The sequence below is a fragment of the Erythranthe guttata genome, chromosome 10, assembly GCF_056151865.1.
Source record: "Erythranthe guttata isolate IM_541 chromosome 10, IM_541, whole genome shotgun sequence".
Taxonomy (NCBI): domain Eukaryota; kingdom Viridiplantae; phylum Streptophyta; class Magnoliopsida; order Lamiales; family Phrymaceae; genus Erythranthe; species Erythranthe guttata.
In genome coordinates, this window is record NC_142542.1 from 5,759,251 (window position 1) to 5,776,586 (window position 17,336).

Below are 17,336 nucleotides of genomic sequence, written 5' to 3' on the forward strand. Positions count from 1 at the left end.
CCAGTGGGGGCTAAACCTAGAAAACGTGCATGTGGCTCCACACGAGGCTGTAACTGGACACGTAGATGCTGGGGTATCTCGTGCATGTGCGGATGGATGATACGCACAATGTCATAAAAGTCCGGCTGAATAGGAGGGGGGCGTACGACTGGCGGTGGTCGTTCTGGCGCTGGATCCCGGTTGATCACGTACTGATGAGTACGAGGAACGTACCACTCCATGTACCGAGTGGCAGTCTCAGACGGCGGCCAGGCTAATGTCCTACCGTCCATCGTAATCGAGCTGGTAGCCAGGTCCATCCACTCCTGCACTGGAGGATCATACCGTACCTGGTACGTCTGTCCTCCAAGCGGACCACGTAGGCACGGCTCTCTGGACTGGATGTAGCACTGCGGAACGGTCTGTCTGAAGCCAAACTGCCGAAGGACGCGATCCGGTAAATATGGCTCGACAATCTCCATAAACTGTATGCACCCATAATATAATGTACGCGGAACGCGTCTATGTACGTGAGGCCCGTAAGGCATCCAGTCAATCTGGAAAATTATATTAACGTAATAAAAATTACATTTACATAATAATTAATAATAAATAACTGCAACAATTAAAATACATACCTGATCGGCCTGCATATCATCAAGCATCCTTCGGACCGAGAGCAAGTCCGAAATACCCTTGCGTGGTTTCCATTTCAGGAAACGAGGCTGCATCTCCCTATAATCCGAATTAATAGGTGCTCGGAAAGGGCGAAAGTACTCGTAAATCCAGCACTACAAATAAACGAGACTATATTAGATTAATATTATCTTAAATCACAATATATTATATTACATTAATACTACCTACGTTATACTAATTATAATAATATATTATATTAAAATTTAACTTAAATACCTGGAGCAGTAACGTGCAACCCGCTAACCCCTTCACGTGGGCCCTACTAGCCAAGCCCAACTGTCGGTATAAATGAGCCAAGACAGCTGCACCCCAAGCATACTCGCCGACGTGCTCGAGATCGGAAGAATATCTCATCCACGTTGGCTTGAACCTGTCTACACTCCGGTCGGGGAACAAAGCCATACCGATCAAAAACGTCAAATATCCTACAACCTTCTGCCGACAAGTTCGGGACCGACTACGCACACGCTCCACAAACTCCGACCATTTTATCCCACTATTGCCGAGCTTGGCATGCGCCTCGACCATGTCCAAATCAAGAACCTCAGCTAGCAACAACTCACTCATAGGCCTCTCCTCAACAGAATCACCGTGCACCGCTAAACCGTCAACACGCAACCCCAAAATCAAATGGACATCATGTAGGGTGATCGTCATCTCACCCCAAGGCATGTGGAAACTGTTCGTTTCCGGCTGCCACCTCTCTATAAATGCCCCCATGAGTCCCTTGTCTACATTTTTAATGTAGAAGTACTCGAGTGAGTCTAGGCCAGATGCCTCCAGTAGCTCTAACTCATCCTGCCCGTAAGGAGCCATGAGTTGCTTCAACTCATGTTTCCTAAAAGCATTAAGCGCAGTAATCCTTGACTCACATCGCCCCACGCTGCGCTCCTGTAGAATTTCTAATTTAATCAGACAAAATATATTAAAATAAATATATTTAAAATATATAAAAATAAATATATTTAAACTTACATGTCCTGCCCAAATGTAGTAGGCAATATGACTCTTAAAACTAGGAATCATCCTCCAATCAGTCGGTCCTCCTGGAGCCGGACCATGTAACTCAAGTGGGCCACTGAAAGTGTCAAACTCGTACCGAGACTTCCGTGCGCGCGCGGCCGGGACGGGAACATCATCATAATCGCTCTCAACATGGTCATGCTCCTCCTCGTGTCCCTCGTAGGGGATACCAGAATCTGCCCCTACAGATCGAATGCTACCCGCCATAGATCTAGAACTCTGATCTATGTGGGGAATCTCGTCCACGACCGGTAAACCAGTGTCGCGCTCCATAACTCTCCTACGACGATGAGATGCAGTCATACGAATGCGCTCCGCTTCCGCCTCGGCTTCAGTCGCGCCTTGCCCGCCATACCGAAATTTAATCTTCGGAATTTTATCCGAACTCGAAGAAGAACCCATAAGCCCTTTCCCCTTGTCCTGACGTGCCATCTGTAAAAGATTAAAAAACAAATTAAATAAAATAATTAAAAAAAAAAAAAAAAAAAAAAATAGTTTGAATTTCCCGTTCTGCAGAACACGGGAACTTGAAGAATTTTCAAGTTCCCGTGTTCTGCAGAACGGGAAACTCAAACAATTTCAATCGCCCGTTCTCCAGAACACGGGAAACACAAAAATAAATTGTTTTTTCGAAAAATTTAAATTTCAAAAATAATTTGGAACTCCCGTTTTGTGGAGAACGGGCACTTGAAGCACCCGTTTTCTGGAGCACGGAGAACTCAAGAACGTTGAATTTCCCGTGCTCTGCAGAACGGAGACCTCAAGATTTCTTGAATTCTCCGTTCTGCAGAGCACGGGAACTTCAACGTTCTTGAGTTCTCCGTGCTGCAGAAAACGGGTGCTTCAATTTTTTTTATTTTTTTTTCCGAAATTTGCTAGATCTATTCTTAAACACGTGTTTTTACCTAAATTGGAATTGAAACTAATTAAAAGTAGTAGGAAATCGAAAACTTACCGGAATCGAGCCTCGTTTGTACGGTTTGAATGTCGAAAAAAATTTACGAAATTCAAATTTCTAGAGAGTGTTTGGGAGTAGGAGAGAGAATTTGCAAGTTGGAAAAATTAAAATGAAAAAGCTACCGCTGCAAATAAGCCAATTTCAGTAAAAGTACCGCTGCAAATAGTAACACCCTAATAATAATAACAAATAATTAAATATTAATCAATTAATTATATGTTGAATATTAATTAAATTCTTGTGGGCCATATTCAGGTGAGTTCGTTAAAGATTTGGGCCCACTCATCTCAACCCGTAAAATTAACTTCATTAGAGCAACCCAAACCCAAAAATATTAAAATGAGTTATTGAATATTTATTTGATATTTCATATTTTAGTTTGATACCTAAATAAATTCATTTGCTCCAACCATGATATCAAATAGTTGGTAATTAAAAATAAATAATGTGATTATATATTTTAATTAACACATGTCATTTTTCTAATTGGTTATTTAGAGCAACTCTAATGCTAAATATCAAAATTGGATTATCAAATGCTCATTTGATACTTGTGATAATATTTTTAAATACATTTAAAACTCATCCACTCCATGGTAATCAAATTTTACTATCAATTGGAAGTTTTTTGATAATTTTGTATGTAATTGCCACATGTCAATTTGTGAGTGGTTGGTTAGGTTGTTATTTTTTTGATAACTCAATCTGCAGAAAGTATTTTTGGATTCAAAGAGGTGAAATATCAAAATACAAACTCATTTTAATAACTCTTTTGGAGAACAAAATTTGTAAATTTTAAGATTCAAATAGTAGTTGAGAGATTTGATAACTCATTTAATAACTCCATTGGAGTTGCACTTAGGTGGTTAAGTTGTGTACTTCCAATTTGTATTATTTCTCCCGAATGTATTTTTACCTTCCAAAAAATAAAATATCAAAATAGAACCTCATTTGATAACTCTATTGAAGTGAAAATTTCCTATGTTGAATTATTAAAATGGTAGCGACGGGTTTTACACTCCATTTAATAACCCCCATTGGAGTTGGTCTTAGTCACTAGTTGTGTTGTGGTTAGTAAATTAAAAGGTAAATTACGGTTGTTCTCCGAGGTAAGACAAATTCCGAAAAAGCCCATTTTTTTGGATAATTATACTATGCATGCATGCCCGGAAACAATTAACTCAATAATCAGAAGAAAAAAAACTATTCCACAGATTCCAATAAAAAGGAAGTTAACATTGTTAGTTTGAACTCATAAATAAAAACAAAATACAACAATCCATGCACGGCTTAAGTTATAGAATAACCAGTTCAACGTGTTGGGGTACTTGTGGTACCGGGAAAGATACACAAAAGAGATCGATTATTATTTTCTCAAGAACCGGACAATTCTCCAGAATGTAGCTAATTAATTCGACATCGTTCGTGCTACCATAATAGCCACAGAACTTAAACACTTTAAGATGATGGTGGGGCGAACTTATAGGAATCTTCACTTGTCTATCTTCCCTCGGAAGTATATACCAGTGAAACTGCACACGAGATCAAAAGCTGAGAATTTATTGCAATTTAATACAAACCGGTTTGTTTTCCGGTAGAATTTATTGAATGTTGATTTAAAAAAAAAAAAAAAAAAAAAAGGAAATGTTACCTGAAAGAAAAATTCCTCCAAGAAAGGAGATACCCTTAACAAAGCAGTGAGTCGAATAAGACTTTCGTGACCTCTTGCACAATATTTAATGACCAACTTCTTCAGTATAGGCAGTAGAGGAAGCTCGGAAATCTCATCCAATACTCGTCCGATTTCAATGCTGCTCAGATCCAAAGAAAGAGTCTGCAATTGAGAAACACAGCAAGACAGTACAGAAAATACATTTTCTATCGAAATACTGACATCGCCACACGAGACACATGCGTTAACTAGCAACGGAACATTCTCGAGTAAGAGTCCCTTAGATCTCGTAATGTTAAGTGTAGTAAACCTTGGTGCGGAAACTTTAAGGGATTTCAAACGCCTGCAAGAGACTATCTCCAAGTGTTTTAACTTGAGGGACGAACCGCAAATTTCAAGCCTTGATAGTTTTATTGATTCATGGACAATCAATTGTTCGAGTAGCGGGCAGTTATGTAAGAAGAACTCGATAGCTCCGTCACTCACACGAACGCTTTTAAGAGACAGTGCTTTGAGGGACTTAAAGTCGAAAAGCATACGAGGAGGTTGATCAATGCGAACACTGTCTGAAGGAGGTTGCATGCTTCCGTCGAGGAGGAACTCTTGAGGGAATTCGTAAAGATTGTGATAATTGTCGAAGTCCAATTCCAACCTCTGAACTCGTCGGGAAAATGCGAATTCGAGCCATCGGGTGATTGATTTTCTCGACGATTTTTTTAAAGGGAAATGGATTTTGAATTCTTTCAAGGCGGGAGATTTGTGGGTTCGAACAACGGAGTTCACCCATTTCACGAACTTGCGTTTTTCGCTCTTGCGTTTTTCGCTCTTGCAATGTTTAGGTATCTTATCTAATACACCTTGAGCATCAAAATCGAGAGACGGGGTGTGTTTCCACAGGTTCATCCAACGAGACGAAAGAACACTAGTGCGTGCAGCTTCCTTGAGCGACAAGAAAGACAGTATATCTAAGAGAACGTCATCGGGCAACCGACATATCCTATCATCATCATCATCATCATTATCTTTGCCCACAAAACTTCTCTTAGCACACTGTCAGTCAAACAATATATTAGAAACTAGTCAACAATTCAATAAGAGGAAACTTGCAATCCTGCTACTAAATTAGCATAATCTGCACGAAACACGATATCGTGTTGCAAACTGGAGGGGTAAAAGCAATATCGGATATTGAATAATCATATCAGCAAATCAAATTAGGGATTTACTTTACCACCAAAATTAGGGTTTTTTTTTTTTTTATGATAGCATGAGACAAAAATTGAAAATAATATTGGGTTGAAATTAGGCGTTTCGTATCTAGTTTCAGCAGACAAACAACAACATATAACATGATATAAGAAACAATTAAATATAAAAACTATGTAATTAAATGTCGAATCGAAAGATGACCTTGTTGGGTTGACAATTGGTATGAATTCTGACTCGCTTCCCACCCATAGAGATTGAATCTCTGATCTGTACTATGAGCTCCCAAATCTAAGCTACTGTCGGAAGAACAGAGGTGGTGGTTTGTGTTATTTTCATAAATAAATAAATAAATAAATGTCAAGATCCAAGGACCTAGCTATAGTATTTTGTAATAATTATTGTAATAATAATTGTGATTTTGTTGTAACTGAGTGAATTGAGATGAGAATAGAAAGACTTGGGGAAGAAGAGAGTAGAAAAGGAAAGATTAGAGAAATTCCTTGATAATCCATTTCATGGTCCAAAATAAGGTATAAATACCCCTCTAAGTCAGGGAATATTGTACCCTAGCCCAACAACAGTATTTCCAGTAAAAGACTTAAAACAAAATAACATAACAGACGGGCTAAAAACAAACGGCCCAATTTAAAAATAAAAGCAACATAAATGGGCTGCTAAGTCCAATTCTTCAGCTGCGGCCCGTTCCACGTGGTTCCCCCGAAACGACGTCGTTCCCCTCTTCAATCAATTCCTTTGTTCCCGATTGCATCAAGACTTCACCTTTACCATTTCTAGGGTTCTTCACCTCTTCCAGCCCCAAATTCTCCCGAATACCCTTCAACTGCTTCTCCTGCACCTTACTCCTTAGCCCACGTTGTTTTGTTGCTCCCCAGGATATAACATTACCCCCCCCTTGAGATGATTCTTGTCCCCAAGAATCCAGAACCTGGTCAGAAATGGAAGACTCCAGTGGCTCAGCCGTAGCTGCAGATGGAAGGTTGTCGATTGTGGCAGTGGGCTTCACGGTGCGCTTTAACAAAGATACATGGAAGACATTATGGATCTTCGCACCTTCAGGTAACAGTAATTTGTAAGCTGCTCTTCCAATTTTAGCAATTACTGGGTATGGTCCATAGTATTTGTTGGTCAGCTTTTGGTTTGCTCTTGTGATGACTGAATTCTGTCGATAGGGTTGTAGTTTAAGATAAACTAAGTCTCCAACTTCAAAAGACCTTTCAACCCTCTGTTTATCTGCATACCACTTCATCCGAGCTTGAGCTTGGGTGAGGTTCTTCTTTATTAACTCCCAGGCATCAACACGTTGTTGCACCAAATTTGAAACTTCAGGGTTGATAGTGTCTAAGTAAGGGCTTAAGGATAGGGAATTAGGAGAATACCCATACAGTGCTTGGAAAGGTGACATCTTGAGACTGGTATGATAATTAGTATTATACCAGTACTCAGCTAGAGAGAGCCACTTCATCCATCGATGAGGGTGCTGGCTAGTACAGCATCTGAGATAGTTTTCCAAGCACTGGTTCAATCTTTCTGTCTGGCCATCACTCTGAGGGTGGTATGCTGAACTCATAGCTAGCTTAGTTCCTAGCAGCTTAAATAATTCCCCCCAGAAATTGCTGGTGAAAACCTTATCTCTGTCTGTGACTAAACTAACTGGCTGCCCATGTAATTTAAAAATATTATCCAGAAATAGTTTAGCCACAGTAGCTGCACAAAAAGGGTGAGCTAATGGCAAAAAATGTGCATACTTGGTAAATCTATCAATAACCACCAAAATAACATTTTTACCCTCAGACTTAGGTAGACCTTCAATAAAATCCATAGAAACATGAGTCCAAGCTCCTGTAGGAATTTCCAGAGGTTCCAACAACCCTGGATAAGGAGTGTTCTCATGTTTGGCTCTGTGACAAACATCACATTTCTGCACCCACTCTATAACCTTGGCCTTCATTCCAGGCCAATAAAAATTATTCTTCAGCCTCTGGTAAGTTCCCAACATCCCAGAGTGGCCACCAACTGCAGAGTTGTGGAAGAATTCTAATAACTTAACTCTAAGATCAGTATGTGTGCCCACATAGATCTTTCCTTTAAACCTCAAAACTCCTTGTACCACCTTGTAATCTGCATAAGCTGCCTCATCAATGGCCTTAGCTGCAGTGATCTTCATAACCTCAGCATCCCCCTTATAACTCTCCAGAATCTCCAGTAACCATTTGGGTTGTACTGTAGATATGGCACTAATAGTAGCTAGGTTATGTTCCTGTCTAGACAGGGCATCAGCCACTTTGTTTTCCACCCCCTTTTTGTACTGTATTTCATAGTCCAAGCCAATCAGTTTAGCAATCCATCTCTGTTGAAGGGCAGTGGTGAATTTCTGCTCCACAATATATTTAATACTTTGCTGATCTGTCCTGATGATAAAATGGTGGCCTTGTAAATAGTGCTTCCACTTCTGAATAGCAAGTAAGACTGCCATAAATTCCCTTTCATAAATAGATAATGCTTGATGAGTGGGGCTCAAAGCCTTACTCAGAAATGCAATAGGCCTAGAATCTTGCATCAATACTGCACCCAAACCAGTGGAGCTGGCATCAGTTTCCACCAAGAATGGTTTGGTGAAGTCAGGCAAGGCAAGAACTGGGGAGGTTGCCATCACTTCCTTGAGCTGAGCAAATGCTAGTTCAGATTCTTGAGTCCATTTGAAATTTCCCTTCTTCAGCATATCAGTAAGGGGCCTGCTCAGGATCCCATATCCTTTTATAAACTTCCTGTAGTACCCTGTCAACCCTAGGAAGCCTCTCAGCCCTTTCACAGTAGTTGGTTTAGGCCAATTCAACATGCTTTGAACCTTACTGGGATCAGTGGATACCCCCTGTGCACTGATAATGTGGCATAAGTATTCTATGCTAGTTTGCCCAAACTGCCACTTGGACTGCTTAGCATAAAGATGGTGGTTTCTTAGGATTTCCAGAGTGATGCCTAAGTGTTATTTATGCTCTTCCAAGCTAGAACTGTACACCAATATATCATCAAAAAACACCAACAAAAACTTTCTCAAGTATCTTGAAAACACTTGATTCATGAGAGATTGAAAAGTAGCTGGAGCATTACAAAGCCCAAATGGCATAACCAAAAATTCAAAGTGCCCATGGTGAGTTTTGAAGGCTGTTTTGTAAACATCTTCATCCTTCATCCTAATTTGAAAATAACCAGACCTCAGGTCTATTTTTGAAAACCACTTAGCCCCATAGAGCTCATCCAAAAGCTCATCAATAATGGGAATAGGATAATCATGCTTAACTGTCATGGTGTTCAAGTACCTGTAGTCCACACACATCCTCCAAGAATTGTCCTTCTTCTTAACCAACAGCACAGGAGATGCAAAAGGACTTTGACTCTGCCTAATAATCCCACTCCCCAATAGTTCTTCAACAATTTTCTCTATCTCATCCTTGGCAGAGTGTGAATATCTGTAAGGGTATAGTTGTTTAGGTATAGCCTCAGGTTTAAGAATGATTTGATGCTCAACCCCTCTTATTGGTGGCAACCCTTGTGGCTCAACAAACAACTCAGCATATTCCTCCAATAACTCTTGAATGTTCTCAGGCACTTCCATGAGATCACTGTTGGTCTGAATGGTGCAGAATTGACCACTAAGGCTAGGGGAACCAACAGTTTCTCTGTTCATTTCAGAACATACAGTCAAAAGACTGCCATCACCATATTCTTCTTTGGCAGTAATTACTACTTTATGATCTCCTCTCTTGAGTTTCACAAACCTCCTTTTGTAGTCAAACTTCACAGGGCTGTTTTCCCACAACCAATCACACCCCAAAACAATGTGAAACCCCTTGAGAGTTAACAACCTCAAAGGAAAAGTGAATGGTTCCCCTTGCATCATCCATACCAATCCATTAACAATTTCCCTGCTGGTTGTCTTGGTTCCATTGGCCATAGTCACTGCCATAGGATTAGTGTTGTCAATATGGCAGTGGAGTTGACTAGCCAGAACTTCACTGATAAAGCTGTGGGTGCTTCCTGTGTCAATAAGAATGTTAAGGGGACCCCCTTCTGCCTCCCCAACAACTTTAATGGTCTTCACACCACTGTTACCTTCAATAGCATTCAGGGAAACCTCCCCATTACAACCAACCTCCCCTAAACTCTCTGCCTCAGCTATACTGAGCAGATGAGCTTCCTCTTCTTCATCAGTCATGATCATGTAAATTTGGCTAAACTTACATTTGTGATTCTGACTATACTGTTCATCACAGTTAAAGCATAGGCCCTTCATTCTCCTGGCCTTCATTTCCTCTCTAGTGAGTAGTCTCCTTGGTGGTAATAGAGCAGGAGGAGTATAGTTAGGCTTAGTTAACTGGTTCTGATTTGGGTCAGGATTTGGCTGTAGCTTCCTTGGTAGACCCTGGTATGGCATCATCTGCTTCATTCCTCCTTTAGCTCTCCTTGAAACAGCCTCCAGAGTAGCTTCCTGTTTTCTAGTCATTTCAATGGCATGTTGAAAAGATTTAGGTTCAAACAGATCAAAGAACTTCTGGTTCTCTTCAGGCAGTCCACTGACAAAGAAGGTCAGAAAGAATTCATCATCATATGACCTAGTGTTGAACATCAGCAAATAGGCTCTAAGTTCTTCAAACTTATCAATATAAGCCTCTAAAGAGTTTGTAACTTTCAACTTGCCCATTTCAGCCAACACTTTAGCTTCCCTCAGATCTTCAAATCTAGCAGAAACCAACCCTACAAACTGATCCCAAGAATAAACCCTATTATTCTGTGAGATGTGCCCATACCAAATAGCTGCTCTACCCTCAAAATGCAAGGCAGCTAGAACTACCTTTTGAGTGTCAGGTATGTTAGAAACCAGCTGAAAATACCCTTGACACTTAAACAACCAAGTTCTAGGGTTACTACCATCAAATCTGGGGAAATCAATCTTGGGGTTAGGGGTGTAATTACCAGAGAAAGGGTTTGGGTTTACCATTACTTCTTGCCCTCTATTATTTCTGTGTTCTGTTTGAGGTCTGGTGAAATGCTCTGGTTGTGCAGTGTATGGGGTTGGGATTGTGCCTGAGGTAGATCCTTCCCCCATAATTGATTTATCTCTGTTATACATTTCTATCCTTTCAGCTATTTTTCCCAGCTGAATCTGCATGATTTCAAAGGATTTCTTTGTTTCCTCATGGTTTAAACTGATTTGCTCTTGCAGGTTTGTCTCCACAGCCACTCGTTTGTCCATTTCCTCTTGCAGCTTCTGTTCCAGTAGCTTCCGGTGTGCCTCCAGTCTGGTGTCGTCCGCCATTTAGATCAGCCCTTGCTCTGATTACCAATTGTCAAGATCCAAGGACCTAGCTATAGTATTTTGTAATAATTATTGTAATAATAATTGTGATTTTGTTGTAACTGAGTGAATTGAGATGAGAATAGAAAAACTTGGGGAAGAAGAGAGTAGAAAAGGAAAGATTAGAGAAATTCCTTGATAATCCATTTCATGGTCCAAAATAAGGTATAAATACCCCTCTAAGTCAGGGAATATTGTACCCTAGCCCAACAACAGTATTTCCAGTAAAAGACTTAAAACAAAATAACATAACAGACGGGCTAAAAACAAACGGCCCAATTTAAAAATAAAAGCAACATAAATGGGCTGCTAAGTCCAATTCTTCAGCTGCGGCCCGTTCCACGTGGTTCCCCCGAAACGACGTTGTTCCCCTCTTCAATCAATTCCTTTGTTCCCGATTGCATCAAGACTTCACCTTTACCATTTCTAGGGTTCTTCACCTCTTCCAGCCCCAAATTCTCCCGAATACCCTTCAACTGCTTCTCCTGCACCTTACTCCTTAGCCCACGTTGTTTTGTTGCTCCCCAGGATATAACAATAAAGTTGGGTTTGAACTTTGAATTGCCTCGGGTAAGCAGCAAGTTGAATGGGCCGTAAAATATTTCTTAAATATAATTTTATGGACTTGTAATAATAAGGATTTACTATTCATAGTGCATTTTTTCTCATTTACAGTGCGATTTAACTCATTTGTTGATAAACCCTATAATATTTTTTTCAAATTCTCCCAATCTCCAAATTGTAAAACTTTCAACTCGTTAATTCTTTTCCGATAATATCAATTAGAACACAACCATTATCAATATCACCGAAATCGATTCCGATTCTAAGGTAAAAGAAAATACGTTTTTGTCGACTTTTGTCTTTTTATAATGCATTTCGTGTAGGATTACACGAAATGCATCAAAAAAAAGAAAGATTTTTGGAGTGGATTTACACTAAAACCGAAGCATCGATTTCATGTAATTCTCCTTTTCAACACATACACTGCTCCGATAGGTCGGTATGTTGTCAAATTATATGAGTAAGCCCCCCGCGGCTTGATAATTAATGTATCGGAGCAAGCGCGCGTAAATTAAACCAAGAGCAACAAGCTACTTAATTCCCAGAATTTCAACCAAGAAGTTAAATCAGTAAGATTACCATTTACACTAAAAGCATTAGTTACCAATTTAGAAGATATAACCATCATGATACACACACACACACACACACACATATATATATATATATATATATATATATTAAATTACAGAATATTAACTATATATACGCATGCAGAAAAATAACCATTTTATTGAAAACTAAAATATGGGTATATTATACAGAATCAATGGACTCAAACAATGTAGATAAGAAACATATAAACTCCGATCCAATCAGGATTCTACTGATCAACAAAAAATAAAAATAAAAAAAAAAAAGGAAAAGAAAGGGATAATTACAGTTTTGGTCCCCTAAGTTTGCACATTTTCCACTTTTGGTCATCTATTTACCGTCGTCAACGAAATACACACTAATGTTGTCATATTTTAACACATTTGGTCCCTCTGTCTCTTTGACCGTAATGAAGTAACGGTCAACTGTTGAATTATCGCTGAATTTGGGATTTTTCATAGATAAAAATTGCACTCAGACCCCTGCATTCTTTTAAAATATTCTAAAAACCCATAAAATTTTATTCAACCCTAATTTAACCCCAATTTCATCATTTAATCAATTTTGACAAATGACCCCAATTTTTACCAGCATTTCCGCTTGACCGACGTTGTTGTTGTTGTTGTTTTTTTGTTTCTTTTTTTTTTTACTTTTTTTTCCGATATTAACTTTTTTATTTACTATGACATTGTATTCTAGGTTAACAATGTTGACTTTGTATTCTAGGTTAACCGACTCCGTTCACCGACATTGTATTCTAGGTTAACAATGTTGACTTTTTTTTTTTCTTGATTTTTTATGAACTTTTTTCTTGTGACTTTTTTTTCCTGATCAACACAATTACCGCAGAGCACAATAATAATACTATATTAATATCTAGTATCATAATATTAAAATAACAAACTTCTAATAAAGTTTTTATCTAAAATTCTAGGGCCTAACTACAATTTAAAAAAAAATCTAAAATCCATATTTGATCCCCTCAATTTTTTTTTTCGTGGAACCGCCAGTGCATCCCAATTTATTTCCCAAAAAAATATGAAGAAGATGAATTAGCCATGTGCGGAGTAATTTGGAATGAGATAACCACTCTAGTACAACGGTTTTTGGGGCTAACACCTGTCGTTAATTTTTATCTTTTTTTTCTGTCTTAAAATTTTTCCGTTATTGAGATGTGATGACTTTTCCGTTTTTTCTTTATTATGACTTTTTTTATGATATTTTTTCTTGCCGATTATCAGCTTTGATTTTTTTTTTTAAATTATATTTTTCCATTACTCAACAATTTAAATAAAAATAAAATAAAAATCAAGAGAAAAATGTCAACGTTGTTAACCCGACATTCAACATCGGTTAACAGCGGCAAAAAAAAGATCAATTGGAAAAAGAGTCAACCGAGTTAAAAAGAAAGTCAAGGTCGGATTACCCAATTTTGAAAAATCGGGGTCATTGGTCAAAATTGGTTAATTGATGAAATTGTGGTTAAATTATGGTTGGATAAAATTTTAGAAGTTTTTAGAATATTTTGAAAGAATACATGGGTCTTATTGTAATATTCTCTAAGAAAAACCCCAAATTCAACCGTTGACGTTACTACTTAACGGTCAAACAGACGGAGGGACTAAATGTGTTAAAATGTGACAACATTAATGTGTATTTTGTTGACGGCGGTAAATGGGGGACCCAAAATGAAAAACGTGCAAACTTAGGGGACCAAAACTGTAATTATCCCGAAAAGAAAAGAAAAAGAAAGAAACCCTAATTATCTCAATTTTCCCCCAAATACTAAAATTAATTCACGACATTGTAGCTCAGGCGAGTCGTCCTTGTTGGAGAGGACCTTACCCGTAACACCACCCGTAAAACCATATTGACGTTTCATTGCTATGACCGCCTCTAGTTTCTTCATGTAATCGATTGGAATATGCTTTGATTTCAAAGTGTTTGCTGCACCCCGACATTCTGTCCACTGAGAAACCAGATTCTTATCTCCGGCCCCTAAATTCTCCAGGCGCTGCCGACGCCGGCGATAAGATCGAGAAAAATAGAGTTTCGCCTGCCGGCGGCGGCGGCTCTCTGCTGGATTCCGGCCGCCTGCTTGATTCCGGCCGCCTTGTCACGGACTTGTTCCCTTAACAACGAACCGTGCGGCCTTAGCTCCTTCTCGCCTGAACCGTGCGGCCTTAGCTCCTTCTCGCCTCGCCCCTCGCGATAGCTAAGTGAGCCGCCCCTCGCGATAGCTAAGTGAGCCGCCCCTCGCGATAGCTAAGCCAGCCTCTCCCGAATGTGTTGCGAATGCTAAGTGATGGAAACGAAGAAAGAAATTAAGAAGACAAGAGAGTTTGTAGGAAAGTATTTTATTGCTTGAGTGCTTGTTGGATTTCTTGGATGATTACAAATGAGGATCCTACCTCTATTTATACAAGTCCACCTCCTCAATGGACAGTGAAGATCTATTTGATCTAACGGTTGGGAGTGGTTCTCTAGAACACTCCAAAGAATTCCTAAAATATCTCTACCTACCTCCACCTACCTCTACCTACCTCTATACATTTGGGTCAACTTGGGCCTAACCCTATTTGGGCTAAATCTTGGTCTTCTTAACCTCCCCAACCCAAGGGAAACTGGCAAGGGGTTGGGTCAAAACTAGCGGGTCGTCACAGCCTGCTGGATATATATATATATATATATATATATAAAAATAAAAACGAATTCGTATTATTTCTACTTTTAAATCCACCGTTGATTCAAGTTTAATCGACGGTTATTGGATGAATAATCATCTTTTTTAGCCGGATCGAGATATAATGGTTTCTCATCTCTTTCAACATCCACCGTTGAGAAAATTTTAATCTACGGTTATTAGATGAATCATCGTCTGTGTTTACCTTTTCTTTTATATAAATGGAAAAGATTTTTTGTGTGTTTCTCTCGGTTTCAAATCCACCGTTGATTGAATTTTATCTACGGTTATTAGATGAATAAGCAGATCTAGGGGTGTAAACGAGCCGAGCCGACTCGTGAGCTCGAAGAGCCGGCTCGTAAAAAGCTCGAACTCGGACTCGAGATTTTCGAGCTCGAGCTCGAGCTTTCTGACGAGTCGAGCTCGAGCAGGTTTTCAGTTGTTCATGAGCTCGCGAGCCAGCTCGCGAGCCGGATTTATTATTTTTTTTTATTTTTTTTTTTATTTTTTATATGTTATTTTTATTTAAATAATGTATAATAATGTAAAATATTATAGAAATAAATACAAATATTAAAATATATATAATTACAAATTTGTTTTTATTTTTTATTTTTTAAATAATTTTTAATAATAAAATAATAATTAAAAAAATATTTAAAAAAAAAAAAAAAAAGACAATGGGCTCGAGCTTGAGCCAAAAACAGAAGAGCTCGCGAGCTCGAGCTCGAGCTCGAGCTCGACAAAATAAACTCGAGCTCGAGCTCGAGCCAGCCAAAAGAGGCGAGCTCGGCTCGAGTGATACGCGTAAAACCTACGTATGAAAAACCGCAAGTGTACAGTATCGCGTTTTGTAGAATAGTGAATTCCAGATATCGATCCACAGGGAATTAAGTTCCTAAATTTACAAAGTACCGTAATTATACTATCCTAAACTTTATCTAGACGATCGAAAGGGTGGGGGGATAAAGCTAAAAAGAAAGAAATAATAATAAAAGCAACGGTCCGCCAGTAAAAGCGAGGAATTCCGACGTGTGATGGCTTCTAGGGTAAAATCCACCAGTGTACTATCGATAAAGATCTACAAATCCGAATCTAATGTCAATTCTATATTCGCTAACCCAGACACTAAAATACCCTAACCCCCGTCTCCAGTGTAGTTAGAGTCTACCCACAGGTCCGACGTCTCCGTTCAGAACCTGATATTAAGAGAGCATTTAGGTCAAGTCCTTAAGGGCTACCCGAGGTGCATCACGTCTCCGTTTCCACACCCCGAACTATGTTTTCCTAACTTCAAACGAGAAATCCTCTCTCGAGTTCATTCCCATTTACAATCAATTCAACTGTTGGCCAAACAATCGAAAACATTTAATACAGGAAAACATAAACAGAATCAAAGAACGACAAATAGATCACAGATCTGGAAATCAAAATCAATATATACAAGGTTTCATTTCCCTAAAAGAAAATGCTCAGTTCATTACAAAAATAGCATCCAAATGAAGAACACGAGAAATCATAAACTGAAAGTAAAGAAAAAGCTTATGAAAAACCCGAGTCGAAACCCTCGTCGAAGCTTCCCGCGAAGAACTGACGAGAACCGAAGAAAAACCGAAGAAGAAGTCGAAGAGTCGGTCTAAGAAGTTCTCCCGAAGAAGTCCCCCTTGTTAAATGACACAAGGGATCTATTTATAGTATGCTTTGCCTTTTAAGATATTTTTTACGCATCCCAAGGCCCATATCGCGATATGAGCGGCAATATCGGGCGATATGGTAAAATTGCAAGCTCTCTGTTTCGTTTCTCCCTATATCGCGATATGTAATGGCATATCGCGCGATATGGCAAAAATGCAAGTTCTTTGTTTCGTTTTCTCCCATATCGCGATATGGAAGGTAATATCGCGATATGGTCGCTGCAATAACTTCAAACTCTGTTTTGACCCTTTTGTAGCCCGAATTTGACAATTTTGCATTTCACAAAAGTTGTAGCCCTTGCAGTTGGCTTTCAAAATCCATTTGAATCAGCTCAATTAGAGGTCGTATGAAGAAGTTATGCATAAAATACCGAACGCTGCCACCATCCACTTGATTGCAATTTTTGCTCTTGTTTGACTTGATTCTCGGCTTCGCTTTCAAAATCATTTCGAATCGGAAAAAATAGCTTCTCTTTACCTATAATAGAAATAAAACAAGAAACGCATAATATATACAAATAAAGCCGAAAACTCGGACGAATGAAGACCAAAACTCGAAGATTCGATATGTAAAAGTTGTGCAAAACGAACACTTATCATCGAGCTCGGCTCGTTTACACCCCTAAGCAGATCAATGGTTTGTTTTTTGGGACCCACCCAATATCTTGATTCTTGATTATTGTGAACAGAATATTTATAGGGATACGATGCTACACCCGGTGATTTTCACCGGGTAACTCTCTTATTGACATGTGTCCTTTTTAATTTATTTTATAATTATTTTTCTAAAAATCCAATGGATCATAACTGAACCCGTAGTGGGAATCTTATCAATTATGGTGCCTGGTTAATATCACCGGGTATATCATCGATATTGCGAAATATTT

The 17,336-nt window shown here is 39.0% G+C and overlaps 2 protein-coding genes across 2 annotated transcripts; both read right to left on the reverse strand.

Annotated features, from left to right (window-relative positions):
- Nucleotides 1-3,850: 3,850 nt before the first annotated feature.
- Nucleotides 3,851-6,050, reverse strand: LOC105968266 (F-box/LRR-repeat protein At3g26922-like). The gene is made up of 3 exons (XM_012992896.2): nt 5,742-6,050; nt 4,311-5,381; nt 3,851-4,191 (listed from the first exon to the last, which is right to left on the reverse strand). Exons 1-3 carry the CDS (start codon nt 5,787-5,789, stop codon nt 3,955-3,957), a joined length of 1,356 nt encoding a protein of 451 aa, XP_012848350.1. The 5' UTR covers nt 5,790-6,050; the 3' UTR covers nt 3,851-3,954.
- A 2,494-nt stretch (nt 6,051-8,544) lies between these two features.
- Nucleotides 8,545-10,875, reverse strand: LOC105968265 (uncharacterized). Its single transcript, XM_012992895.1, has one exon. It carries the CDS (start codon nt 10,873-10,875, stop codon nt 8,545-8,547), a length of 2,331 nt encoding a protein of 776 aa, XP_012848349.1.
- Between the last annotated feature and the right edge of the window lie 6,461 nt (nt 10,876-17,336).

Excerpts from the sequence above, each read along its gene's own strand:
- LOC105968266 (XM_012992896.2), bottom strand. The coding sequence starts at position 5,789 with ATGGGTGGGAAGCGAGTCAGAATTCATACCAATTGTCAACCCAACAAG. Across the intron at positions 5,382-5,741 it reads CCAATTGTCAACCCAACAAG|TGTGCTAAGAGAAGTTTTGT; the intron begins GTCATCTTTCGA and ends TTTGACTGACAG. Across the intron at positions 4,192-4,310 it reads TGGAGGAATTTTTCTTTCAG|TTTCACTGGTATATACTTCC; the intron begins GTAACATTTCCT and ends TCTCGTGTGCAG.
- LOC105968265 (XM_012992895.1), bottom strand. The coding sequence starts at position 10,875 with ATGGCGGACGACACCAGACTGGAGGCACACCGGAAGCTACTGGAACAG.